The 27,965-nt window shown below is 38.0% G+C and overlaps 2 protein-coding genes and 1 long non-coding RNA gene across 6 annotated transcripts in view; 1 reads left to right on the top strand and 2 right to left on the bottom strand.

The window, feature by feature from the left end:
• The window catches only part of LOC309482077 (GDP-L-fucose synthase-like), a 44,902-nt gene extending 26,516 nt beyond the window's left edge, over nucleotides 1-18,386 (bottom strand). Inside the window, exons 1-10 of one of the 2 annotated variants that reach the window (XM_082147300.1) lie at nucleotides 18,262-18,386; nucleotides 15,516-15,652; nucleotides 14,301-14,415; nucleotides 14,082-14,210; nucleotides 13,308-13,381; nucleotides 6,897-7,030; nucleotides 6,667-6,798; nucleotides 6,468-6,547; nucleotides 6,204-6,303; nucleotides 5,759-6,096 (exon numbers count right to left, since the gene is read on the bottom strand). In XM_082147300.1, coding sequence (XP_082003426.1) covers nucleotides 6,041-6,096; nucleotides 6,204-6,303; nucleotides 6,468-6,547; nucleotides 6,667-6,798; nucleotides 6,897-7,030; nucleotides 13,308-13,381; nucleotides 14,082-14,210; nucleotides 14,301-14,415; nucleotides 15,516-15,652 — 957 coding nt within the window. In that variant the 5' untranslated portion in view covers nucleotides 18,262-18,386 and the 3' untranslated portion in view covers nucleotides 5,759-6,040. Of the gene's footprint in view, nucleotides 6,097-6,203; nucleotides 6,304-6,467; nucleotides 6,548-6,666; nucleotides 6,799-6,896; nucleotides 7,031-13,307; nucleotides 13,382-14,081; nucleotides 14,211-14,300; nucleotides 14,416-15,515; nucleotides 15,653-15,775; nucleotides 15,806-18,261 lie in introns of those variants that run through there. The other variant, XM_082147298.1, reaches the window with a different exon arrangement.
• The window catches only part of LOC309482129, a 52,449-nt gene extending 25,167 nt beyond the window's left edge, over nucleotides 1-27,282 (top strand). The window contains exon 3 of the long non-coding RNA XR_014200207.1: nucleotides 26,479-27,282. This is a non-coding gene — a long non-coding RNA (uncharacterized lncRNA). The remainder of the gene's footprint in view (nucleotides 1-26,478) is intronic.
• The window catches only part of LOC309482079 (GDP-L-fucose synthase-like), a 274,578-nt gene continuing 266,730 nt past the window's right edge, over nucleotides 20,118-27,965 (bottom strand). For all 3 annotated transcript variants that reach the window (XM_082147304.1, XM_082147302.1, XM_082147303.1), the window contains exons 6-10: nucleotides 21,125-21,258; nucleotides 20,895-21,026; nucleotides 20,696-20,775; nucleotides 20,438-20,537; nucleotides 20,118-20,331 (exon numbers count right to left, since the gene is read on the bottom strand). In XM_082147304.1, coding sequence (XP_082003430.1) covers nucleotides 20,276-20,331; nucleotides 20,438-20,537; nucleotides 20,696-20,775; nucleotides 20,895-21,026; nucleotides 21,125-21,258 — 502 coding nt within the window. In that variant the 3' untranslated portion in view covers nucleotides 20,118-20,275. The remainder of the gene's footprint in view (nucleotides 20,332-20,437; nucleotides 20,538-20,695; nucleotides 20,776-20,894; nucleotides 21,027-21,124; nucleotides 21,259-27,965) is intronic.

The raw sequence follows: 27,965 nt of genomic DNA, 5'->3' as shown, positions 1-27,965 counted from the left end.
ATTCAGGGCTTAGCCCAAATGTAGTTTGTCCATGGACTGACTTAAAAGGAACCCCCGCCCCGTAAGAAAATGTTGTATGTTTTTAAGGTTAAATGCATCAATCTGGTGCACTTTGAGCCTCAAAAATAAGAGTTTCAACCCATGACATGTACAGTGTGCAAAATGAACAAAGAAAAAGCATTGACCTGTACCTGGACATTAAAGAGGGCTCAAACATCTTTTTAGTTGTGATATAGAGTCTCCGTCTACATTAGATTACGATGACACTGGTGTTTTAGGATGCCAAACAATTATTACAATAATATAATAATTATTTATATAATATATTCCTATGACCGTAATATCCAAACAGCCGATTGTAAAACAAATGTACTGTAAAATAAATAAATGAATAATTCATAACTATATTTTACTTTAAACTACAGTATATGGAAATCACAATACTTTTGTCCTAGTTTCTTCTTGTAACGAAACAGAGGAATCAAGGAAGGCAGACAGAGATGAGGATCCAAGTGCAGTGGAGTTTAATGAAACGAACAAACAATAATGAACATAAAGCTGGAACAAACGAATACTTGATCAGATAGAGCGGGTGGCCAGGGCAGAGCAGATAGAGCGGGTGGCCAGGGCAGAGCAGATAGAGTGGGTGGCCAGGGCGGATCAGGTAGAGCGGGTGGCCAGGGCAGAGCAGGTAGAGCGGGTGGCCAGGGCGGATCAGGTAGAGCGGGTGGCCAGGGCGGATCAGATAGAGCGGGTGGCCAGGGCGGAGCAGATAAGAGTTGGAATTTCAGGGACGACCTCTGTGGTCATATCAAGGAAGACAAGAAACTCTGGAGCAGGAGTGGTTTTGGAGTGGGCTCAGGACTGTTTCTGGCGTGGAATTTGCTACAAACACTGGGCTTGTGACCTTAAGTGTAGGGTATGCTGGAATCCATGGTTGGTCAAGCTCTTTGGCCACCGGAGCATGCTGACTACTGTACCCCTCCCAAAAATGTTTAGGGGTGGCATTCTCCTTGACCTTCCCTATTGCGAAAGGGGAACCAGCAAGCAGAAGGGTATAGTCCAAAAATTCCACAAACGACCCTCGAGGACCATCACCAGCAAGTTTATCTTGAAGGGGTTTGTTCAGTCCATAACAGAAAAAAAATAAAAATCTGCAATGTCCAGAAAATCTGTAGTGTGGTCCTCAAGGGGGCCATTACTCTGACGCAGGTGGACTAATCGTGTTGCTGGATCCATTGCTGGGGAATCAAGGAAGGCAGGCAGAGATGAGGATCCAAGTGCAGTGGAGTTTAATGAAACAAACAAACAAACAAACAAACAATAATGACCATAAAGCTGGAACAAAATAACACTGGGGAAACAAGGACCACAAGGAACAGCCAATATCTACATCTAACAAGGGAAGTAACAAGGGTAACAAAGTAACAAGAGAAACAGTAGGGCTTATATACACACACCAGGGAAACAATGTTAACAAGATAACAAGGGGTGGCTAATAGGAAACACCTGGGGAAAACTAATCAACAAGAAAAACTGCAAAGGACTACAAAATATGGCACAGAACAGGAAATAAGTCATGACACTTCACTTGCAAGAGATAAACCCTTGAGCTTTCATTTTGGAGAAAACTAACACTAGATCACCAGCTGATCGCGTGAGCAAAGTGCGCACTTCTCTTTAAAACACGCAGCACAAACAGACTGCCTATATACTGAATTAAATCACTGTCTTTTGCTGTTTTATAAAGGCACAAAGCCATATCACGGTTTTGATTTTAGTTTGTTGGCAAAATACAACATTAGAGACCTTTTATAGGCTATAAGTTTTACATTTTCGGTTCATTATGAAACAGTGGTGGCACAGGGTCATTAATGGGAAACACTAAATGAATGTTTAAGCTTATAAATGTGCTAAAGTTGAGTAATATTATATCATAAATCATAACAAAAACCCTTCAACCGGACAGACTGTGTGCGTGAACTCGCTGTCAGAGAGAAAAAAGAGAGAAAGCGCTGCCGGTGTCATGACAAATGGGGCTCTCCCTCGAAATCGGGTCTCCCCAAAACTGTCAGTTAATGATTATCCTAAGTATATATGAATTATATTAATGTAAATACGCATATCTTACTAAATAATGTGTACGAAAACACATTAGTGCATAATAAAACCAACTGAACGTAATTTCTTACACATGATTAACTGCGCATTAATAAATACATAATAATAATAGCTATGCTAGTATATAAGCTAACTAATACAGACATAAGTTAGTCTTAGTCTATAGACACCTGAAACAGGTAAAGCAAGTTTGACATGACCTCTGACACTCCCTGTAGAGTCAAACCATCACTGTTGAAGTATCAATATGACCCAAAAACACCATAACATACTGACAAAAATATACATCTAAATGCCTTATAATACTTTTCATCATTGAATGTCTGATGAGACCATCATTTATGAAATTACATCTGATGAACCGTGTATTAGATTGTGTTACTAATGCATTACTTGCTCTGTGAGTTATGAGGAAATGGTAAATAACTTTTCCAGCTTATTGGTTTATGTTACACACACACCTACATTTAAGGACAGTGTTCTCAAATATTCAGTGTCTAATATTTCCGATTACACTGGGCGTATAGCTTACATGCATATTATCCTGTTTATTTTTAAAAACTGGTGGAGCAAGACCATTTAAGATCTAAGAAACAAGTAGGCCTACTAAATCAACAAATTGAATAAAATGTTCCCAACTCAAAAAAGAAAACTCTGTTAAAACACTACAATGATGAAAACTATTTGGCATTTTATCTAAGATCTCAAGAGCTTGTTTTTTTTCAACTCTAAATTAAATGTCACAACTTTCTTCATGTTTTTTAAAAAGAAAGCTGAGAATCTATTATTATTCCTAAATATTTAAATTCATGACCGACCTCAAGTTTCTGTCCCTGGACAAACACTTCTGCTTTTATTTTGTAATTTGCCCTTTTAGTAAAAAACAACAACATACAAACTGTTTTATTGACATTAAGATGTAAACATTATTTAGTAAGCCTCTGTGAAACCTGATCCATCATAAAAGTCAATTTCTTTTTATCAGCCGCCAGGCGACAAATGCGCGAGAAAAAATTCACTTTGGCGAGCCCCAGGGCCCGAGCGTGACTGAATGAAGTTCTGACCATTAAGATATACCGAGATAGTCTTTGGGTAAACTCTAGACTACAAAAGGGTAATTACAAGCTTTTCAATTCAGTACAGCACCACCCTAAAAAGATTTAACACGCACTAACACTGTAGAACTGTTGCATCATGGTATTTTATTAATCTTACTATTAGCTTTAAATGAAACATTAGGTAATATGAAGGCAGTATAAGTCACTTTTAGATGTTTTTTTCCCCATGTGTTTAAGTCTTTTCATTACAAATACCATAGTTTAGGTCTATTCTTAATATTACTTTAATGTTTTTGTTATTATAAAAACCATAAAACCATGGTCATGAGGAGCATGTTTTTGCCTGTGCCCTGATCTTACAGTTAAACTCTGGATTCTGTCCAAGAACCCTTAATGCGGTCAAGTGAGGTCTATGCAAAATGAAGAAGTCTTCTGATATGAAAAAAAAAAAAAAAACTCAAGCTGTGGCTGCATGACAGGGGTAAGGGATGAAAAGTTGCTGTTATTGTCAATGTACAGGAAACCCGAGGTACTGCAGATTCAGTGTCTCTTACCACAGTAAATGTTGTGCTATCAGTTAACATTACCTTATTTGGTCATTGCAAACTGTAATGACCTGTCTTATATCAGCCAGGAGGCAGAAAGAGAAAGGAGTTTAATGTGATCATTCAAGCACAAGAAGACGCTGTAAGAAAGAGTAGTCTGCCTCGACCCAGATTCCACTCCTAAATATATTTTAGAATGAGCTCATCCCCAAAATGGCTTAATTATCATAGAGATTAAGGCAGTCAAGTTATATTGTTTCTTCATTTGGGTTGATCACATCCTGAGCAAATGGTAGTCAATTGTAGAATGGGACTGGGTGTGGGACACAGAGAATCTGTGTATCTTCAAAATGATATCTATCTTCAAACTTCTATCTATCTATCTATCTATCTATCTATCTATCTATCTATCTATCTATCTATCTATCTATCTATCTATCTATCTATCTATCTATCTATCTATCTATCTATCTATCTATCATCTATCTATCTATCTATCTATCTATCTTCAAACTTCTATCTATCTATCTATCTATCTATCTATCTATCTATCTATCTATCTATCTATCTATCTATCTATCTATCTATCTATCTATCTATCTATCTATCTATCTATCTATCTATCTATCTATCTATCTTCAAACTTCTATCTATCTATCTTCAAACTTCTATCTATCTATCTATCTATCTATCTATCTATCTATCTATCTATCTATCTATCTATCTATCTATCTATCTATCTATCTATCTATCTATCTATCTATCTATCTTCAAACTTCTATCTATCTATCTATCTTCAAACTTCTATCTATCTATCTATCTATCTATCTATCTATCTATCTATCTATCTATCTATCTATCTATCTCTATCTTCAAAATGATATCTATCTTCAAACTTCTATCTATCTATCTATCTATCTATCTATCTATCTATCTATCTATCTATCTATTTTCAAACTTATATCTATCTATCTTCGAACTTCTATCTATCTATCTATCTATCTATCTATCTATCTATCTATCTATCTATCTATCTATCTATCTATCTATCTATCTATCTATCTATCTATCTATCGTCAAACTTCTTCTATCTGTCTATCTATCTATCTTCAAACTTCTATCTATCTATCTATCTATCTATCTATCTATCTATCTATCTATCTATCTATCTATCTATCTATCTATCTATCTATCTATCTATCTATCTATCTATCTATCTATCTATCTATCTATCTATCTTCAAACTTCTATCTATCTATCTATCTTCAAACTTATATCTATCTATCTTCAAACTTATATCTATCTATCTATCTATCTATCTATCTATCTATCTATCTATCTATCTATCTTCAAACATCTATCTATCTATCTATCTATCTATCTATCTATCTATCTATCTATCTATCTATCTATCTATCTATCTATCTATCTTCAAACTTCTATCTATCTATCTATCTATTCATTCTTTCTTTTTTCAAACTAATCTTTCTTTCTTTCTAACTAACTAATCTCTTTCTCTTTCTTTCTTTTTTCAAACTAATCTTTCTTTCTTTTTCCAATCTAATCTTTCTTTCTTTCTAACTAATATTTCTTTTTTTTAAACTAATCTTTCTTTTTTCTTTCTAACTAAACTTTCTTTCTTTCTAACAATCTTTCTTTCTTTCTTTCTTTCTTTCTTTCTTTCTTTCTTTCTTTCTTTCTTTCTTCCTAATATTTCTTTACTAGAAACATGGTAAATCATGTTAAACCATGCTTGCCTCGACCAACAGTTTAAAACTTTTTCAAACTTTCTGGCTAGGCTTTTTCAAGCCAACTTAAAGTTTGTCTACGAACTTTACCATCTAGTTTATATTTGTAAATCTAACTTCTCTTCATGACTTGGATTTGGATGAAAGTATCTTGAAATTTTCCACAAGAAAAACTTATAATGCTGCTGGGAATGACATGAAAACTGCTGATTTTCTAGACATGTATGAATTTGGGAACCTTAAAATATTCAAAAAATTCTGTATATAAAAAAGACATTAAACAACATAATTAAAAATATGAGTGTATTATAGCAATTCACAGTACAGATTATTAGACAATAAACCCCAAACATACCCTGATTGACAGATTAGTAAAAAAATGTAGAGCAGCAAACACAGCGGAGCCCACAAATAAAAATAAAAACAGAGCACTAAAAGAGCACTAAAATGGAAGTGTTTTCTGATTTAATTTTTGTAAAAATTAAGAGTTGTTTGAAAGGTGTTTGATAAATCATTAGTTTCCAACATTAAGATGCTCCCCCCCACCACCAATGAGATGTGAAGATCTTCATTTACGGATGATGTCATAATTGGCTGCCAACCAATCGCACGTCTCCTTGACGGCTGTAAAAGGAAAGCACTTATAAAGGTTCTTGTTTTGGTCTCTGCTTTTTACTACTATTGAAAAAAACATTTAGTAATTGCTGAAGCGAGAAGTGAAGATTGATCACCTGTTTTGAACGGTGTGAACTTGAAGTCTGGCAGGTATTTGCGTAGTTTGGCGTTACTGGCGGTTTTCTTGATCTGGCCGTCTGATTTGCTAGTGTCATACTGAGAGCGGTTAGTTAAGGGTTAAAGGGTTTAAAGCTCAATAGCTCAAGAACAATCGGGACATTCTGCAAAATGTCTTATTTTGAGTTCCACAGAACAAAGATAGCAGTTCTGTCAGCTGTAAAAAATATCTGCAGACAATGTTTATATATGTGAAAGGATACAATCACTTCACCTTTAAACCCAAACCCTTCAACCACAGCGTCCACAGCGTCCTTTATGGTCAACTCATCCTCCTCTCCAACTAGAGAGAAGAAACAAAGGCAAAGAAAATCAAGAGAGACATGATCTTGATATTTGATCAGCCAATGAGCTCTGATGAAACAGATCTCATATGTGTGATGTCAAACACGGGTCGAGTACCTGACGCAATGATGGGCTCCACCTCGTCATACTCCCTCAAAACCCACACAAACAGACGAGCCAGATCCACAGAATAGATGAACTGACGCAGGGCGCGACCTGAACCCCAGACCTGGAGAGGTTTACCTTCCTCTACAAAATACACAAACACATGCAAATTTACCAACATATGGGACACTCTGAATGTGACTGTGGCTTCAGATTGTTCCAGAGAGTTAAACATGTCTCACTCTTTGCCAGGTACGTCTTGTGTACCAACCCCGGCATCACGTGGCAGTCCTCAATGTTGAAGTTGTCATGTGGTCCAAATATGTTGGTAGGGATGACAGCTGTGTAACGCAGACCATACTGCTGAAAACACGCCCTAATGGACACACACACACACACACACACACACACACACACACACACACACACACACACACACACACACACACACACACACACACACACACACACACACACACACACACACACACACACACACACACACACACACACTTAAAATACTATATTTGGAAACATTTCATGTACATATCAATTAATTAATTATCATTAGCACATGTCAAACTTCAGTCCTGGAGGGCCACTTCCTGCAGAGTTTAAAACACCAGCACCAGAACACCTGCCTTGAAGTTTCTGGTAATCCTGAGGAACTTGAATAGCTGGATCAGATGTGTTTAATTAGGGTTGAAGCTAAACACTGCAGGGCTGTGTGGCCTTCCAGAAACTTAGTAAACTATACATGAAACCATCTCTCTTGGGTAGGCCTACTGTACATTATATAATGTTAAAATTAACAGTAAAGCCAAAACTATAAAAACCAACTGCTGTATATTTTCAGATATAATAACCCACACTCAAATAACAACTTTGTTATATACAATCATTTATATTGCGCATAAGCAATATTTTTTTATATAAACCTTCTAATGATATACAGTTATTGTTCAACCCCTATTGCAAATCTTAGTATTTTGTCACTAAGAGGTACTCTTTGCATTAAGATTTTTTATGAATACGGGCCCAGGTTTATTGGCAAGATTTACAGACTTTCAGCTGTTTGCAATGAACAAATCAAACAAGTATTTGAAATAGCTCAACACAACAAATGTTTCAAGTGGTTTCCCCAAATTCAACTGAAAATGCAACTTGTAATGACTTCTGCAGTCTCAAAAGTATTCATTATTCAGTCAGTGTATATACACTGCCCAGCCAAAAAAAAGAAAAAAAAAGTTGCTGTTTGGATTTAAAAAGGCAAATTCTTAAGATTCTATGATTGGATCATTATTGCTGTGATTATTATGTTTTTAGCATGATATATGTTTGGCAACAGTTTTTCTAAGCATAATTGATGGAGTGTATAGCTTTTCATTTCTTAAACAATACATGAAGGAAGACACATCATGGCCATATTTCAGGACGACAATGTCAAGATTCATCAGGCTCAAATTGAGAAAGAATGGTTGGGAGGAGCATAAAGAATCATTTTCACCTCTGAGTCCAGACCTTAAAGTCATTGAAAGTCTTTGGAATGTGCTGGAGGAGACTTTACAGAGTGCTGGACTCTTGCATTGTCAATACAAGCTCTTGATCAAAAAGGTGCATTTATTGGTACTTTTTGGTATTTATAGGAATTATAGGACTTACTAATTGACTTAATTATAACATAGCATACTTGTTACTGGATCTTAGTGCTGCATTTTATACTATCGACCACAACATTCTTTTGAATAGACATGTTCGAAATTAGAAAATTATGTTGGCATTAGTGGAATTGCATTGGCATGATTTAAGTCATACTTATCTGACCGTTATCAGTTTGTAGCAGTAAATGAAGAGATGTCATACCGATTACAAGTTCAGTATGGAGTACCGCAAGGCTCAGTACTAGGACCTTTTTATTTTCACTCTGTACATGCTACCCTTGGGAGATATCATTAGGATGCATGGCGTGAGATTTCACTGTTATGCTGATGATACTCAGATCTATATTTCTTCGTGCCCTGACAAAACTTACCAATTCACAAAATTAACGGAATGCGTAGATGATATAAAAAATTGGATGACTAGTAATTTCCTACTTTGCTCTCAATGCTAAATGCGGAACAGTTAGTCCATGCGTTCATGACCTCAAGGCTAGATTATTGTAATGCTCTACTGGGTGGTTGCCCTGCACGCTTAATAAACAAACTCCAGCTGGTCCAAAACGCAGCAGCTCGAGTTCTTACCAGAACCAAGAAGCATGACCATATTAGCCCAGTTCTGTCAACACTGCATTGGCTCCCTATTAAGCATTGTATACATTTTAAAATCTTGCTAATTATTTACAAATCACTAAATGGTTTAGCTCCCTAGTACTTGAGCGAGCTCTTAACACATTACAGTCCTTCACGTCTATTGCGATCTCAAAATTATGGACAGTTGATAATAATACCAAGAATATCAAAATCAACTGCGTGCAGTAGATCCTTTTCCTATTTAGCACCTAAACTCTGGAACAGTCTTCCTAGCATTGTTCAGGAAGCAGACACACTCTGTCAATTTACAGTGGATATAGAAAAGAATCACCCCCCTTTAAAATAATCACATTTTGTTGCTTTGCAGCCTAAAATGAAAACGGACAAAACCAATTTTTGTTTTATTCAGCTGTATTTACAACTTATAACATCCAAGTGAAAGATATAATACCAACTTGTCAGCTAAAAATAATTACAAATTAAAAAACAGAATCACTGAGTTGGAAAAAGTGATGACCCCCCTCCTAAAAATGACTCGTAAACCCAACCAGGTGTAGTTAATCACCTTCTCAATAGAACACAAAGCCAATTGACTTTCAACTGTGATCAGCTGTGGTCATTTTGATTAGCTCAGCATGAAACAAGCTTTTCCTGAAGCATTTCAGTCCTTGGTAGTGCAACTGAAGAAAACAATCAACTATGGGTGGCAAGGCATTGTCAAAAGATCTCCGGGATAAAGTTGTGGACAGGCACAAGTCAGGTTTCAAATTTCAAAGGCTTTATCAGTGCCTAGAAGCACAGTGAAGTCTATTATTAAGAAGTGGAAGGTATTTGGTACAACACAGACCCTCCCTGGGTCAGGACGTCGCTCCAAACTGGATGAAAGAGCCAGGAGGAAACTAGTCAGAGAGGCTACCAAGAGGCCTACAGCAACTCTGAAGCAGTTGCAGGAATTCATGACAAAGAGTGATCATTGTGTGCATGTGACAACAATATCACAAATTCTCCACAAATGTGGCTTGTATGGGAGGGTTGCAAGAAAAAAGCAACTCCTCAAGAAAGGCCACATGCAGTCCCGACTGAGCTTTGCCAAAACGCACCTTGAAGATTCTAAGGACACGTGGAAAAAGATGTTATGGTCAGATGAGACTAAAATTGAATTATTTGGCCTCAACGCCAAACGATATGTCTGGCGAAAATCAAATACAGCTCACCATCCAAACAACACCATTCCTACAGTAGAGCATGGAGGTGGTAATATCATGTTACGGGGTTGTTTCTCTGCAGCAGGGACTGGAGCACTTGTCAGGTCAGAAGGAAAAATGGATGGGGAAAATTCTTAAGGAAAATCTGCTGCTCTCTGCCAGAAAGTTGTCAATGGGAAGAAGATTTACCTTCCAACATGATAATGACCCAAAGCACACAGCAAAACTGACCACACAGTGGTTGAAGGAGAAAAAGGTGAATGTCCTTGCATGGCCTAGTCAGAGCCCAGACTTAAAACCCATTGAAAATCTGTGGAATGACTTGAAGACAGCAGTCCACAAACGGTCACCATCAAATTTAACTGAACTTGAGCAGTTCTGCAAAGAACAGTGGTCAAATATCGCAACGTCTAGATGTGCAAAGTTAGTAGAGACATATTCCAACAGACTAAAGGCTGTAATTAAAGCAAAAGGTGGTTCAACAAAATACTGAAACAAGGGGGATGATCCTTTTTCCAACTCAGTGATTGTTTTTTTTGTTTTGTTTTTTCTGACATTTTGTTGTTATATCTTTCACTTGGATGTTATAAGTTGCACTGAGTAAATACAGCTGAATGAAACAAAAACTGTGTCTGTCTTCATTTCAGGCTGCAAAGCAACAAAATGTGATTATTTTAAAGGGGAGTGATTCTTTTCTCTACCCACTGTAAATCTAGACTAAACACATCTCTTTAACCTGGCTTACACAACACATTATCCATTTCTATTACTCAAATCAGTTAAATGATTGTAGGCTGCATAAATGAGGTCAGCCAGAACCGGAACACTTCCTATAACACCTGATGTACTCGTTACATCAGAAGAAGAATGGCATTTACGCTAATATTAGTCTTAGGACCTGTGCCTAGACACACAACGACACAACCACAACGCAGGCCTGAATGTCAGCCAGGATTGTGTCAACTAGACTCTCCCATGTGAAGACCTCATCAACACAACAGCCAGTGGCACTGATCTTCAATAAACCCGTCTCCATACCGGCGTGATGAATCCGATTTTCAACCAGATGGAACTGGATAAATATTTTGAATGCTCCTGATCCACAATCTGACTTCTGACCTGTAATGCTGCCTGAATCTTAACCATGTTCGTTTTTTGGCCTGAAGAGAACTGGCCCCTCGACTGAGCCTGGTTATTCCCAAGGTTTTTCCTCTATTCTGTCACCTGATGGAGTTTGGGTTCCTTGCCACTGTTGCCTATGGCTTGCTTAGTTGGGGACAGTTAATATTTAACAATATCACTGATCTGCCTGCATTGAGACCACTGTATGAGAACTGAACTGAGCTGGACGATGACATTATGGTTTTCTCCAGAGCGGCTATTCATGGTTTTCATCAGGTCCCTTTCCACAGGTGTATTAATCAAGCACAATGCAGTCTGCATTCATAATCTAGGTGCTTGATTTTATACACCTGTGGAAAGGGACTTGATGAAACCCATGAATATAGAGATGGGTATCGTTAAGGTTTTAACGGTATTACTACTCTTACCGATACTCCTTATCGATCCGGTACTTTAACGGTATTCTTATCGGTTCTTTTCGTTATTTAAAAAAAAGGGGAAAAATTATTTAGAACATAATTAATATTGCTTTATATTCTGAAATGTTAAATATATATAAAAGCAATGATTTAACAAAACAAATAAAACATGTATGTTATGTAGAAGGGTGCAGGGTTTTGTGTTTTATATACAGAAGACATAGGACACCAAAAACAAAGTACAAACACATGGTCAAAAAAAAAAAAAAAAGTATACAATAAAACAAATATACAAATTATATACCCAGTGCTTTAATTTCAGTAATGTCTACTGAGATTACTGTTCAGGAGTAATATGGGCTAAAAAGACATCTAATAAAGTCAGATGTAAAATAACACTGCATAGTTTATCATAGATAGATTAAAGCTTATAAAAGCCAAAATTATTCATTCAAGAGCTGCGCTGATTTTCTCATTGCCTTTTGTTGTTTGATTCACATTAATGGAGCAATCGTCAGCAGGTTTATTAGACTGCTGCCTCTTTAAGACCAAATGCAGATCTAATCATTATTACGCATCATATTTTCTCAAAACTATTTACGCCCATTTAAGACATAAACTGTAGTTAAGTGAATAAACTGTGTACGTGAATCTCCAAGAAGGCCATTTTGACATATTTGTGTGTAAATTTGATCGGTTAGATGCACTCACGAAGCCAAGCTGCTCGTCTCGTTGCGGTGTGTTTCGGAGCGCGCGCCACCTTTGGAACAGCGTCTATTGCGTCAATTTTGGTACTTTTAATAGCCTTTTATTATCAAACGTGTCCCGCTGTTTAGCATCAGTATAGACTATATTTTACAACAATCACGATCGTGCAGATTCTGACGTTACGTTTGGGTTTTAGGGAGAAATGACAGCGCACTGCTGTGAAGGGAAGGAAGTTGCGCTGGAAAAGAATGTGGCTTTACCTCAAATATCATCTTTTTTTATTATCATTGGAAGCCAAAATCTAAATCTAAAATAAAATTAGTTTAATATCAAACATCTAAAGTGTAACCGTTTGAATGTAGTTCTGTCCTCATCGTCACTCATTAAGCAGGGCTGTTGTGTTGCGCGCGCCGTGGCTCCGAGTGAAAGATCGCTCTCTCTCTCACACACTCTCTCTCTTTAGCAAAAATGCATCACGGACAATAATGGTTCAATATTATTATATATAGAATGGCTGGCGAGATTAAATTAGCAAGATAATAATTTCTTAATAGCAATAATAAATGGCACGTGTAGCCTACTTTCTTAATTTCTCCAGTAGGCCTACCGACAGCACCGATAACGTCCGCGCTTATCGATCCAGCGGTCTTTCACAATTCAGCACCGGGGCCCGTTTAATTCCGGGTTTCGGTACCCATCCCTATAAATGGACGAAATTAATAGGCCGGTAACTTAAAAATGTAGAAGCCAAATTGGCCAGTGAGTGAAAAAGTTAATTTCAAACCCTGTTTGTAGGTGAAGAATGAGATATGGACATGAGATGACTGCAACAGCGGGGTCTTGCGCTCCCCCCCCCCCAATAAATCAAAATTTCATAATAGACATGTGATCTGAGATACACCCATTCAAGAACCAATTAACTTTGACACTAAGAGATCAAATCTCACCTGTTGTGGACATCAATCATGCGTTTGGCGTAGGCATAACCGTAATTAGACTCATGTGGGGCACCGTTGTGCATCTGACAGAGACAGAAAGAGAGAAATACGTCTGTAGAAGTTACAGAAACACAATTAATGCAAACAGACTCAAGAAACCAATCGGACACTGGCTTAAATCACTCACATTCATGCTTTTTTAATCAGTATTTCTCACCATGTTGGGACGGGACAAACACCCAACAGGTATTTCTGACATATACATTATAAATTATTATATAAATTATATAAATAAATTCAATTAATGCTTTCGAGTTTCTGACATCAAAAACCCAAAGGTCATTTTTACAGTTTAGTCTTTATTTACTGTGGAGGAAATTTGAGTTTAATTAATTTGTAATTTTTTTTTATTAATTCACGTTAGTTACTTTAGTGCATTAATCAAACATAAGTTTTGTAAATGTATTTGTAGTAAATTATTGAAATTAACATGACCTAACAATAAACAATACTTCTACAGCATTTATTAATCTAAGTAAATGGCACTGACAACCTGTCCATCATCTTTAAATATCAACACTATAAGACCAGGCCTGGTTCCAGAATCAAATCACAGAGGGTGATTCTAAAGCGCAGGTGTAACATGTAAAGGCTTGCTAGCTTTGACGTTAACCTAGATAGATGTGTGATATTATATCGGCGCATATAAAGTGTTTGTGCGGAGTGTGGAAGGAACAACCCCCTGGTTCAAGTGAGTTAAAGTGTGTATGTGTGTTAATTTACCATGGTCTCATCTATCGGGTAGGTGGTTTTATCTGGAAAAACACACGTAGACAGACAAGAAACGACCTTCACCACCCCAAACTCCTGAGACATGTACAGCACATTGTCATTGATGTGCACATTATCTCTCTGAAAACAACAAAACAATACAGTCAATGTACAGTTCAATTATCCAACAGTGATATTTCCAACCTTATACGACTTAATGTTAATAATTACCCAGAAGTCCAGGTTCTGTCTCATGTTTCTGTAGAGCCCGCCCACCATGGCGGCCAAATGAATGACGTGTGTCGGACGATGTTTCTGGAAAACTGATCTCGTTTCTTCAGCGCTCCTGAAACAGCACATGTAAATACAGTTATCATGCATATGACACAAATGAAAACTCTTATATTTGAGCATTAAGACCATCTACAGGACAAGCCGGATTCCACCATATCTTTATGTACACAATATTAATCTTTTACATTGTAATCTTTTTATTTGTAATAATTGGCTAGTTTGTGTGCTGCTGCGCGTCCCTGTATGTGTAATAAGCAGAGTGTGTGTGTAGTAAGCAGAGTATGTGTAATAAATTAACACTCGTTGTGGACCCGCCTATAGGCGCACATTACTAAGGCGCGCGCTTCTTAAATAACAAAACAAAATATACTGCGCCATTGACTTTAGACCAAGTTTTTGTTGGTCAATGGCTAAGTCTATTTCAGTTGCCTCAAAATAGCAATGCGCCAACAATGCTCCTGAACACACACCTCGTTTTCAGACCAGCAGTCCATGGGCGCTTAAATTGGCGCTAATGCATTTGCTGAGGACATGAACAGCTCTGAGTACATCATGTCCAGAACGTCATGGCTTGCCATTGCTGAATGCAATGATTGGAAGAAAATGTTTTGGTCCTGAGACTTCCACAGAAGATATATGTATTTTTTTTAAATATATAGACCACTTCTATTATTGATTACTGTCAGGATGTGAAGTGTGAAGAGAGTTATAAAAAATGTTTATAATAAAAACGTGTATAATACAAAAAATTGCCTACCCTACCTTTAAATGGTTGCACGAGAAGTACAAAGATTTTTAATACTTTCCCTTCTTTGCTTTCCCTAGTCCCTTACTGTTTCATATGCACAGCATGTTTAGTTTCTCTAAAGTTCTCCTTCTCTTTTTTCTCTACACTCTGATCTTCACAAACTTCATATGTTAGATACACTATACTTTGAATTTTATTATAATCTATTGATCTATAAGATTTATATTTATTTTTTGCTATTACAATTTAATATTGACTTGATTCATTTGTTGTCTATATAATTTGACATTTTATTTAATAAAATGTGTTATTCCTTATTCAAAATTTTATCTCTGACATAATCATTGCTCATCTGCCTGGATCTCACTGCATCATATTGTGATGTCTGATGAGGGTTTTCTTACACAAGATTGGCATCTTTGGATGAGAGGAATATCCACTCTTCTCCTTCTCTCGCTTCACCCTCTTTCACCACTCGCTCTATCGCTCGTCCCACCAGTCCACTGCCACCCGTCACCAACACACGCATCGGCCCGTCCATCTGAGAGAGAGAGAGATAAGGATTGAAGAACACTTCAGGGGTTAACAAATGTGTAAAAACAGGAACTACTGTAAATAATCAAGTATCTAGTATCAAGTATTTGAAGAAAAATTCCAGCAAGACCACAACAAATCTCATGCAGTATCTATGTTACACATCTATGTAGTCTTCTAAGTGTGTTCAGAGATAATGACCAAGACAAAGACTACAAGTGATGGTTGACCAATAGTGGGGAACTAAAGTAGAAAAAGAGCAGAAACAAGGACATCTGTAATTGTAGTAATTCTCTTTCAGCAGAATGCGTGAGTGCAGTGACACACCTTTTATTATATGAGTGCACTATTTGGATTCAGTGTCTTTTAGCTGTTTTTTTCCCAGCTAACTGTTTCAACCAGTCTCAAACTGAAGTTTCAGTTTCCAGCTCATTTCACTCGGCGGCCATCTTTGAAACGCCTCTCGGGCAGGCAAGTGCAGCTTCTATCTTTTTGAATCGGAAAACATAAAATTCTCCAAAACTGTTCGCCATGCTTAGGATTAAATTTCATAGTTGAAATCACCAATAAAATCTGACAACAACTGTCTCATAAATTTTGTTTCTAAACGCTCGAATCATGGCAGAAAACCACATTGAATCAAGCTAATGCGCATGCACAGTTGAAGCGCGAGTCTGAATGTTTCTATAGGAACCAGAGCTTCTAACGGCAGCTACAGTGACTTTACCAATCGGCGATTGGCTCTTATTTAGAAGGCGGGACTTATCCCGCCATATTGAGCGTTGCACTTTTCCCTATTCAAAACTATTTGAGTGACGCGTCGTCTGTTGTTATTCTATAGTCTTTGCTAACGTTCTGGCAAGGTTCTCTCAAAGTAATTAACAAACTTTCTTTCAGTAACATTAATTATTACTAATATTTAGGGGGGGGGGGGGGGGGGGGGGGGGATATTAATACCCAAGTAAAATAAATAAATAGCCAAAGCTATAACATTCATGCAACATGTGGGTGGCACTGCCAGTAACGCACCTAAAAGCTGTCACAAAGAACCGGCAAAAGTAATGATTATGAATATGTAAAATATAGCAAGGAGACATTTTAATTGTTTATTAATAAACAAGTGATTTCTGTGTTAGTGTCGGCTGCAAAGATGAAGTTGACGATGTTGACTCGCGATCTTCGCAGTAGTGAACGCGCCAGAGAGAAATGCACATTTCATACGGACTACATAGTTTTGTTTCGTTTTGAATTGTTCTGTTTAAAAGTAGAGATTTCAAGCTTTCTGTAGACAATAGATATATTTCTCAGATCTGTGAGGCAAGTATGCTGAGTTTCGGTTCATTTATGAGACGAACTCCAGTTAACGCGCCGGCGCCTCCGTGTCGTGATTATCTATTGTCTGCTATATTTACTTCTTATTTATTAAATCCAGGTAATTGGTTGATGAAACATTGATTAAAATTAACATACAATTAATACAAAACGAAATTCACTTTAAAGAAAGGCTTTGTGCTTTCTGCTTGAGGTCTCTGTGAAAGTTTTAAAGCAGTCTTTTCAGAGCGCTCACGTCCGTAACCGGGAACTGACACGTCCGTAACATTGTTTTTTCCTCGTAAATGTGAACACGAAAGGAGAGCCAACCCTTCTTCATCCAGTGGGTATAGTATTACTTTTTGTTTGTGCAGTGTAATTCACAGAATTACTAAAAAATATTTTGCCATGCACCTAAAAGTAAAAAAAAAATTGTGTCACGTCCCTAATGCATGTGTAGGCCTTTCCCTCATATTAAATATAAAATGCATGTGTAGACTTATATTTTTCTAATGTCTGGACTCCTTTATTAAGGGAGTATGTATATATAAACAGAAGTTTCAATATATTGGTATTAAATGCATTTTCTGAGAATTAATATTTCAAGTTTTTACTGCAAATGTCACGTCCATAACGCTGGAATTGCCCAATTTTAAATAATTTATCCTCAACTAGTTTTGTAGTGTAGGTCTACGTATTTTATAATGTTAACTTCAAATAATACTAATAGTAATTTGAAGTTGTGGTAGCATTAGATCTGGATGGGAAGGATAACTCTGGGAGTTGGAAGGGGTGTGCCTTCTCACACCGCGACACAGGTTCGTGGTTCTGAGTATCGCTATTTCGGTTTTATATCGCGTATCGCTACACCCCTAGATACATTACATTTCCTAATCCACTCCATAAAAGCACAACAGTGTTTTTGTAAGTGGTTTATATTATCTTAGTAAAAGCACCTATTTTTTACTACTACACCGCTGAAACCGGTAAAGCAAGTTTATCCACTGACACTGGCACAGGCGGTTGTAAAATAAGTGACCAAATTTGACCAAAAAAACACAATAATATACAGTCAAAAAATACACATCTTAAATGCCTTATAATACCTTTATCAATGAAAGTGAATACATACAATTATAATACAGACTCAATGTTTAACACTCAATGAATGTGATAAACGTCTTTTGAGCTTAAAAAAATAAATCATTTTCTGCAGCTTAAACAACTGCCAATCGAACAGTCCATCACATCTGATGAATCGTGTATTAGTTTGTGTATTAATTCTCTTAATAAATAATAAATTACCTGCTCTCTGGCTGTCGCTCTGTGAGTTCTGAAGAAATGGTCAAAAAGGTATCCAGCTTATTGGTTTAAGTACTTACACACATACTGGGGCCCCAAGCAAAATTCTGTTAAGGGTCCCTCCTACCTGACCCATGTAAACCATTTGGCATTGTCACACCTGACACACCCCAGTGCTCCCACTACAATCCTCCCTCCTTTAACTAGTACTAATGAAAATGTAATTCCTGATATCAGAAATAGACATTGTTCCTAGAAAAAGTACATTCTTAATATCAAGAATTCACATTTTAAATTGTACAAATTTCATTATTGATATAAAAAAATGCATCCTGTGAATGAATAAAGCTAAAAGGGCTTGCCATAGCATGTCACTGTGTTTTAAATGATAAAAGCAATACTTGATTGTTATTATTTACTGAGGGATGTGCATCCATATTGACCAGTATGTCCAGCCAATCAACATTTTAAATGCAATAGCCTATAAATCAATAGTCAATGTCAATGCATTGCTTTCCATCTTGCTTTATTGCAGAGTTGTAACTAAACTGACTTGGAGATAATCATTGTCTTGTTTTAAAAGTATGTGCGAATATAATGAGGAGTGCCAGCACGCCCGTCTTGTACTGGGCCCCACAGATGTTTTGCTGGAAAGGGCTCGTTTCATAACGTGCACGTGCATTTGAACGCATGTTAACGGGCGACACGGTTATCTTTTCTGAGCTGTAGTTTATAAACACACACCGTTGCCCTTTGTCGTTTATCAAACGTAATGAATAGTTGTATTTCACTCTCACTTTTTTTTGTCAGGCACCTGTCCCTGTCATAGGTTCGTGCAGTTGCCACAGCACAGCCAATGACCGCGCTCGCCTCTCATCTGTGTAAGGACATTGTCTTGCCTAGGGATGGGTACCGAAACCCGGTATTAAACAGGCCCCGGGGCTGAATTTTGAAAGACCGCTGTATCGATAAGCTCGGACTTTATCGGTTCTGATGTCGGTACTGGAAAAATTAAGAAAATACACTTACTATTTATTATTGCTATAAAGATGTTATTATTATTATTATTTTATCTCGCCAGCCATTTCTATGTATAATAATATTAAACCATTTGTCTGTGATTTATTTTTGCTATTCGCAGTCCGAGAGCGAGAAAGAGAGAGAGAGAGAGAGAGAGAGAGAGAGAGAGAGAGAGAGAGAGAGAGAGAGAGAGAGAGAGAGAGAGAGGCGGTGCTACAGCGCGCACAATACGACAGTCCTGCTTAATGAGTGACGACGGAGGACAGAACTAAACATTCAAACATAGCCGGTTACACTTTAGATCTGTGATATTAGTCTGATTTTATTTTAGATTTCGGCTTCCAAAGATTATAAAAATAATATATTGAGTGTGGTCAAGATATACAAAAGTGTGGTCGCTAAAATTGTAAATGATTTTTTAAATGTATTTTAGAGTGTCCTGATTTATATTTGTAAATCTAACTTCTCTTCATGACTTGGATTTGGAAGAAAGTATCTTGAAATTTTCCACAAGAAAAACTTATAATGCTGCTGGGAATGAAATGAAAACTGCTGATTTTCTAGACATGTATGAATTTGGGAACCTTAAAATATTCAAAAAATTCTGTATATAAAATAGTTTATATATAGTTTACTAAGTTTCTGGAAGGCCACACAACCCTGCAGAGTTTAGCTTCAACCCTAATTAAACACGCCTGATCCAGCTAATCAAGTTCCTCAGGATTACCAGAAACTTCCAAGCAGGAGTTTTGGTGCTGGTGTTTTAAACTCTGCAGGACAGTGGCCCTCCAGTTTGACATGTGCTAATGATAATTAATTAATATAATTTTTTTTCAAAACAAAACACTTTAAATAAATACGAAAAGAGCACTAAAATGGAAGTGTTTACTGATTTAATTTTTGTAAAAATTTAGGGTTGTTTGAAAGGTGTTTGATAAATCGTTGGTTTCCAGCATTAAGATGCTCCCCCCCCACCACCAATGAGATGTGAAGATCTTCATTTACGGATGATGTCATAATTGGCCGCTAACCAATCGCACGTCTCCTTGACGGCTGTAAAAGGAAAGCACTTATAAAGGTTCTTGTTTTGGTCTCTGCTTTTTACTGCTATTGAAAAAACATTTAGTAATTGCAGAAGCGAGAAGTGAAGATTGATCACCTGCTTTGAACGGTGTGAACTTGAAGTCTGGCAGGTATTTGCGTAGTTTGGCGTTACTGGCGGTTTTCTTGATCTGGCCGTCTGATTTGCTAGTGTCATACTGAGAGCGGTTAGTTAAGGGTTAAAGGGTGTAAAGCTCAACAGCTCAAGAACAATCGGGACATTCTGCAAAATATATGTTGAGTTCCACAGAACAAAGATAGCAGTTCTGTCAGCTGTAAAAAAAACTGCAGACAATGTTTATATGTGAAAGGATGCAATCACTTCACCTTTAAACCCAAACCCTTCAACCACAGCGTCCACAGCGTCCTTTATGGTCAACTCATCCTCCTCTCCAACTAGAGAGAAGAAACAAAGGCAAAGAAAATCAAGAGAGACATGATCTTGATATTTGATCAGCCAATGAGCTCTGATGAAACAGATCCAATATGTGTGATGTCAAACACTCGTCGAGTACCTGACGCAATGATGGGCTCCACCTCGTCATACTCCCTCAAAACCCACACAAACAGACGAGCCAGATCCACAGAATAGATGAACTGACGCAGGGCGCGACCTGAACCCCAGACCTGCAGAGGTTTACCTTCCTCTACAAAACACACAAACACACGCAAATTTACCAACATATGGGACACTCTGAATGTGACTGTGGCTTCAGATTGTTCCAGAAAGTTAAACATGACTCACTCTTTGCCAGGTACGTCTTGTGTACCAACCCCGGCATCACGTGGCAGTCCTCAATGTTGAAGTTGTCATGTGGTCCAAATATGTTGGTAGGGATGACAGCTGTGTATCGCAGACCATACTGCTGAAAACACGCCCTAATGGACACACACACACACACACACACACACACACACACACACACACACACACACACACACACACACACACACACACACACACACACACACACACACACACACACACACACACACACACACACACTTAAAATACTGTATTTGGAAACATTTCATGTACATATCAATTAATTAATTATCATTAGCACATGTCAAACTTCAGTCCTGGAGGGCCACTTCCTGCAGAGTTTAAAACACCAGCACCAGAACACCTGGCTGGAAGTTTCTGGTAATCCTGAGGAACTTGAATAGCTGGATCAGATGTGTTTAATTAGGGTTGAAGCTAAACACTGCAGGTTCTTTCTCTCTCGGCCGGCTGTGTGGCCTTCCAGAAACTGAGTTAGACACCATACAAGAAACCCTCTCTCTTGAAAAAACAAAAACAAGGGGAAAACCTCCTTTTTTCTTAAAAACCTCCAGGGGAAACTTTTGTGGTTATGATGTCACTTGATCATGACCTCATCATGACCTCATCAGCCACTCCCACTGTAAACAAACAGCCCAAGACCCGACGGGTTTAAAAGTAGGCTTTTTTTTTTTTTTTTTTGCACAAATCAAAATTTCATACGGCTTTTAGCAAAACACGATAGTGGCCAGATGGTATATCCAGGTAGAGAACTTTTATAACTGGTGCTCACTAGAAAACTTTCAGCAAGTTCTGAATGGCCGGTAACTTAAAAATGTAGAAGCCAAATTGGCCAGTGAGTGAAAAAGTTAATTTCAAACCCTGTTTGTAGGTGAAGAATGAGACATGGACATGAAATGACTGCAACAGCGGGGTCTGTTTTCATAAATCAGACTCATATGGCGGACCGTTGTGCATCTGACAGAGACAGAAAGAGAGAAATACGTCTGTAGAAGTTACAGAAACACAATTAATGCAAACAGACTCAAGAAACCAATCAGACACTGGCTTAAATCACTCACATTCATGCTTTTTTAATCAGTATTTCTCACCATGATGGGACGGGACGGGACAAACATCCAACAGGTATTTCTGACATATACATTTTGGTGCAAATATTATATAAATTATTATGACCGCCGCTAGCGTAGCTAGCGAAAGCGGTCATATAGGGATTGTCAAAGTTTTTTTTTTTTTTTTTTTTTGTCACCTTACTGAATTTTTCGTCAACGATACCAGGGACACCGAAGCACCGGGGAACATGAAATTTGGTGGGCATGTAGCCCCACTAGACTTCTAAGGAAAAATTTCGTTTGGTCCCCGGGGGCCACTTCCCCCCCCGCGCTGGGGCCCCCTTAAATTTTTCGTCAACGATACCAGGGACACCGAAACACCGGGGAACATGAAATTTGGTGGGCATGTAGCCCCACTAGACTTCTAAGGAAAAATTTCGTTTGGTCCCCGGGGGCCACTCCCCCCCCGCGCTGGGCCCCCCCAAACCCCAAAAAATGCAGTTTTTCCTAAATAACTACCTGAACCGTGGCACCGAGGATGAAGACATTTTTATGGTATGTTGGTCTACTAGACTTTTACGGAAAAATTTCGTTTGGTCCCCGGGGGCCACTTCCCCCCCCGCGCTGGGGCCCCCTTAAATTTTTCGTCAACGATACCAGGGACACCGAAACACCGGGGAACATGAAATTTGGTGGGCATGTAGCCCCATTAGACTTCTAAGGAAAAATTTCGTTTGGTCCCCGGGGGCCACTCCCCCCCCCCCGCGCTGGGCCCCCCCAAACCCCAAAAAATGCAGTTTTTCCTAAATAACTACCTGAACCGTGGCACCGAGGATGAAGAAATTTTTGTGGTATGTTGGTCTACTAGACTTTTACGGAAAAATTTCATTTGGTCCCCGGGGGCCACTTCCCCCCCCCCGCGCTGGGGCCCCCGTAAATTTTTCGTCAACCATACCAGGGACACCGAAGCACCGGGGAACATGAAATTTGGTGGGCATGTAGCCCCACTAGACTTCTACGGAAAAATTTCGTTTGGTCCCCGGGGGCCACTCCCCCCCCGCGCTGGGCCCCCCCAAACCCCAAAAAATGCAGTTTTTCCTAAATAACTATCTGAACCGTGGCACCGAGGATGAAGACATTTTTATGGTATGTTGCTCTTAAGGGCCCACATCAACCTAGCCCATAATCACTCATTTGTGATTTGCGCCCCTCCCATAAAAAATGAAAATGCAAATAAATAAATAAAAAATAAATTCTGCTTTAATCGCCCCTATCTTCAGTGGAGATGTTCAGAACTGCACCATATTTCATGTGTATGATTAACTTGACATCCTCTGGGGGTATCCTCTGCTAAGTTTTGTAGAATTTCATCCATGGGGGGGTATAAAATAAATTCATTTATGTGCACATTTAGTGACTGTACACTCATCGGCCTGTAGATGGTGCTGTTGAGCGAAGGGTTGCTGGTTTAGGATGATACTGTCACACACACACATGCAGGAATACAAACAAACGCAAGCATGCACACACACTGACATCCACACGCACAGACACACACCCATACACACACATACAAATCCACATGCACAGACACACACACACAAACACACACGCGCACACATGTACGCACACATACATACACGCACAGACACACACACACACACACACACACACACAGACACAGACACACACATACACAAACACACACACACACACACACACACACACACACACACACACACACACACACACACACACACACACACACACACACACACACACACACACACACACACACACACACACACACACACACACACACACACACACACAGACAGACATGCACATACTATTACTTTTTTTAGGTATATACATAAACACGCAATACAGCCAAATTACTCCACGTCATTTATTTTTGTGGAAAGCCAGTGCAGGCCTGAGCGGCGGTCATATTTTGTACCGCGATGCGGTACATCTAGTTATATAACTTATATAAATAAATTCTATTAATGCTTTTGAGTTTCTGACATCAAAAACCTAAAAGTCGTTTTTACAGTTTAGTCTTTATTTACTGTGGAGGAAATTTGAGTTGAATTAATGAATATCAAAATATCAAGAAGAACATCTTGTGATGTTTTTTCAAAGGAAAACATACCCAACATCTGCTTATTAAAGTGTTGTCATGCTTGGGTGACTGTAATGAAAACACAGGAGGAAGGAGTAAACGACAAAAGCAGTTTTTAAAGGTGCAGTATGTAATATTAACAGCTAGCGGTTGAAATGGATACTGCAGGCCACATTTAAAATATTGGAGAGATGTTTCCGGCCCCGTCCTCCACAGAGTCGACTCACTCGAGGACATGCAACAGGAGCATGCACAATCGACAATGGAAGGCGGGGAGACTTACGTAGTTGATTTATCTGTGTTTTAATATGCTCCCATTTTTAGGTGGATGCCAAGGCTTTTTAGGTTGGGTAGAATCTGCAATCTCTGACCCAGTTCATTTGCTGGCTTTCATGGCTGCAATACGCTGTGTTTTCTGCCAACTGGCAATCCAGGTTGTCGAAATACTATTGAGTAAAATAACTGGATGTAGAAGTGTTTTTCAGAGCAACGAGTATGTGAACTTAGCATGTTTCCTAAATCTCTGCAAACAACTACTATGGTATTTTTATGCTTTAGTACAGTCAAAAAATAACATGCAGCACCTTCTGAATCAAAACATAACACTCAAAGTAAAATAGTGCTGAACTTAATTACAAAAATAAACAGTATAGACTGATGCATGAAAATGTATTGAACTTTTAAATGAAATGTGTGTATATATATATATATATACACACACTCAGATGGAATGCCGCGACAGCGATCCTCAATCTCCCTCACAAACGTATTATGCACACAAAAATATGCAAATGTACTTACAGTTGCACGCACACACACAATCCTCAAATCCCTAGATGACAACACTTCTGCCGAATTTAACTGTTATTTACAATAAACAAGCACATCTATAGGGGAGAGCGGGGCACAAAGTAACGCTTTTTGACTTTCTCAGTTTGTGTAAATCTACTTATGGTTCAGAGTATTTATTTTTTCCCACATTAATTTCCCACATGTCTAGTACAATTATGTGGTTTTGTTTTATTAATACAGTATATACTTTTTTCTTGATATACCCCGAAAGAATGGAAGTGAAATGTGACAACATGCCCCATAGGTGGGGTACATAGTAACATGTGAGGGGCACATTGTGTAACATGACCATATGACAGCTTAAAGGGATACTCCACTTTTTTCGGAAATATGCTCATTTTACAACTCCCCCAGAGTTAAACAGTTGAGTTTTACCGTTTTCGAATCCATTCAGCCGAACTCCGGGTCTGACGGTACCACTTTTAGCATAGCTTAGCATAGATCATTGATTCTGATGAGTCCAGTAGCATTTCTTTCAAAATGACCAAAGACTTTAAATATTTTTCCTATTTAAAACTTAACTCTTCTGTAGTTAAACCGTGTACTAAGATCGACGGAAAATGAAAAGTTGCGATTTTCTAAGCCTATATGGCTAGGAACTACTCTCATTCCGGCGTAATAATCAAGGAACTGTGCGGCCGTACCATGAGTGCAGCAGGCGTAATGATATGACGCAGCGCCTGAAAATAGGTCTAATAGGTTAGACAAACTTAGTCCCAGTCACGTTGGAAGTTACCGAGCTGGGGACTATTTTCAGGTGCTGCGTCATATCATTACGCCTGCTGCACTCATGGTACGGCAGCAAAGTTTCTTGATTATTACGCAGGAATGAGAGTATAGTTCCTAGCCATATCATCCTAGAAAATCGCAACTTTTCATTTTCCGTCGATCTTAGTACACGGTTTAACTACAGAAGAGTCAAGTTTTAAATAGGAAAAATATTGAAACTCTTTGGTCATTTTGAAAGAAATGCTACTGGACTCATCAGAATCAATGATCTATGCTAGCTATGCTAAAAGTGGTACCGTCAGACCCGGAGTTCGGCTGAATGGATTCTAAAACGGTAAGACTCAACTGTTTAACTCTGGGGGAGTTGTAAAATGAGCATATTTCCGAAAAAAGTGGAGTATCCCTTTAAAATGTTATCTGATCTAATAAAAAATATATACAAGACAAACTAAAATATTTTCTAAATAAAATTCAATTATTAACTTTTTCATATAAAAGAATGGAATTTTTTTATAATTAAATATAAACAAATTTTTGAGTTTTGACAACGAACACAGGAAAACACAGCTATAAGAGATGCACCGATTACAGTTTTCTGGGCCGATTCCGATTTCCGATTTTTCATTAAGTTTGACCTGCCGATACCGATTTTAGCCGATTCCGATTTCATTTTTTCTAACCACTTTACAGCACACACAAATATTTATTTTATATCTTTTCTGTAATAGAACATTTTACAATTTGCATAGTGTTTTTTTTTTTTTTAACAGATAAACGCTATAAAATAGAACTATATAAATTACTCCAGGTGTGGGTAATTCACACACATCTAAAGTGCAGTGTTATGGAAGAACCATTTCCTTTTCACATTCAATATCCAATAATTTTTTTATATTTAGCAAACTAAACGTCTGTATGAAAACAGGGAATGGCGATAAAATAATATATAAATAAAAAATTTAATAAATGTAGCCATGCAGTATAAAGATATTTCTCAAAGCACACACACACAGGCCTATTGCAATCACTTGTACAAACTGAATAATAAAACAAGTTTAAATGGGTACATTTTCTATAAATATAAATATTAGTCTTCGTTTCCTTTTCTGACATAGCCTACTCCAGTTCTTGTTAAAACGCGCAAATTCTGTGCATTTTGGGCACTTTTTTGTGAAACACAATTTAGGCTATTTTGTCCATCAAAAGTGTGCTTTCCCTTTAATTGAGCGTGAGCAGTGCAGCAAATGGACTCGGCGCCGAAACACGCGCTTCACTGCTCGCAACGCTCCTGCTTGACGCTCACGCGCTGCTCCTTTTGTGAATGCACTCCGAACATGCATGCACGTAACATGCACGCCGAAGAAAATACGCGCTTGTATTTGTGCGTCTGTGAAGGGAAAAGTCTGCTGTGCATCGGGTGCAAAATAGGAATGATACATGCGTCGCTGTACAAAGTCAATTGCGCTGGGTGCAAGATAGGGCCCTTGGTCTTTATTCACCTTTTTCTCATGTTTTCTCAATAGAATAAATAAAAGTATAGAATATAATAGCATATTTCTAATAGGGGCACATTGTAACGCAGTGTGACAACATGCCCCGCCTGCACAACTGGGATTTAAACCCGGCTAGTGTCTTCTGCTAGTTAGCGAAGCATTAAAGAACTATCTCAACTGTTAAATAACATATTGGAGATTAAAATAATATCAGATTTGTCTATTTTTAAATAAACACAAAAAATAGAGATGAAAAATTTACCTAAGTATGAAATTTACTTTTGCTATGGTTTAATAATTTTCTATGGATATCTTCCAATTTAATTTAATTTAATTCCAATTTTTTCTCTATATAGTGTTGCTATGGCAACTAGTAAATATACCAAGTTTCGTCATGCTAGCATGTGTGGAAGTATTCAAAACAAGTGTGTTACAACTAGCCCCGAGTTACGTTGTGCCCCGCGCTCCGCCCTAAATCTTCTCTCCATAAAATCTTGTTTTACAACTCCCTGGAAAGTTTTTGAACAGTCCAAATCACGAACAGAGGCGGG

The sequence above is a fragment of the Leuciscus leuciscus genome (assembly GCF_965113295.1).
Source record: "Leuciscus leuciscus genome assembly, chromosome: 19".
NCBI lineage: Eukaryota > Metazoa > Chordata > Actinopteri > Cypriniformes > Leuciscidae > Leuciscus > Leuciscus leuciscus.
This window is presented reverse-complemented; position numbering and strand designations above follow the sequence as displayed.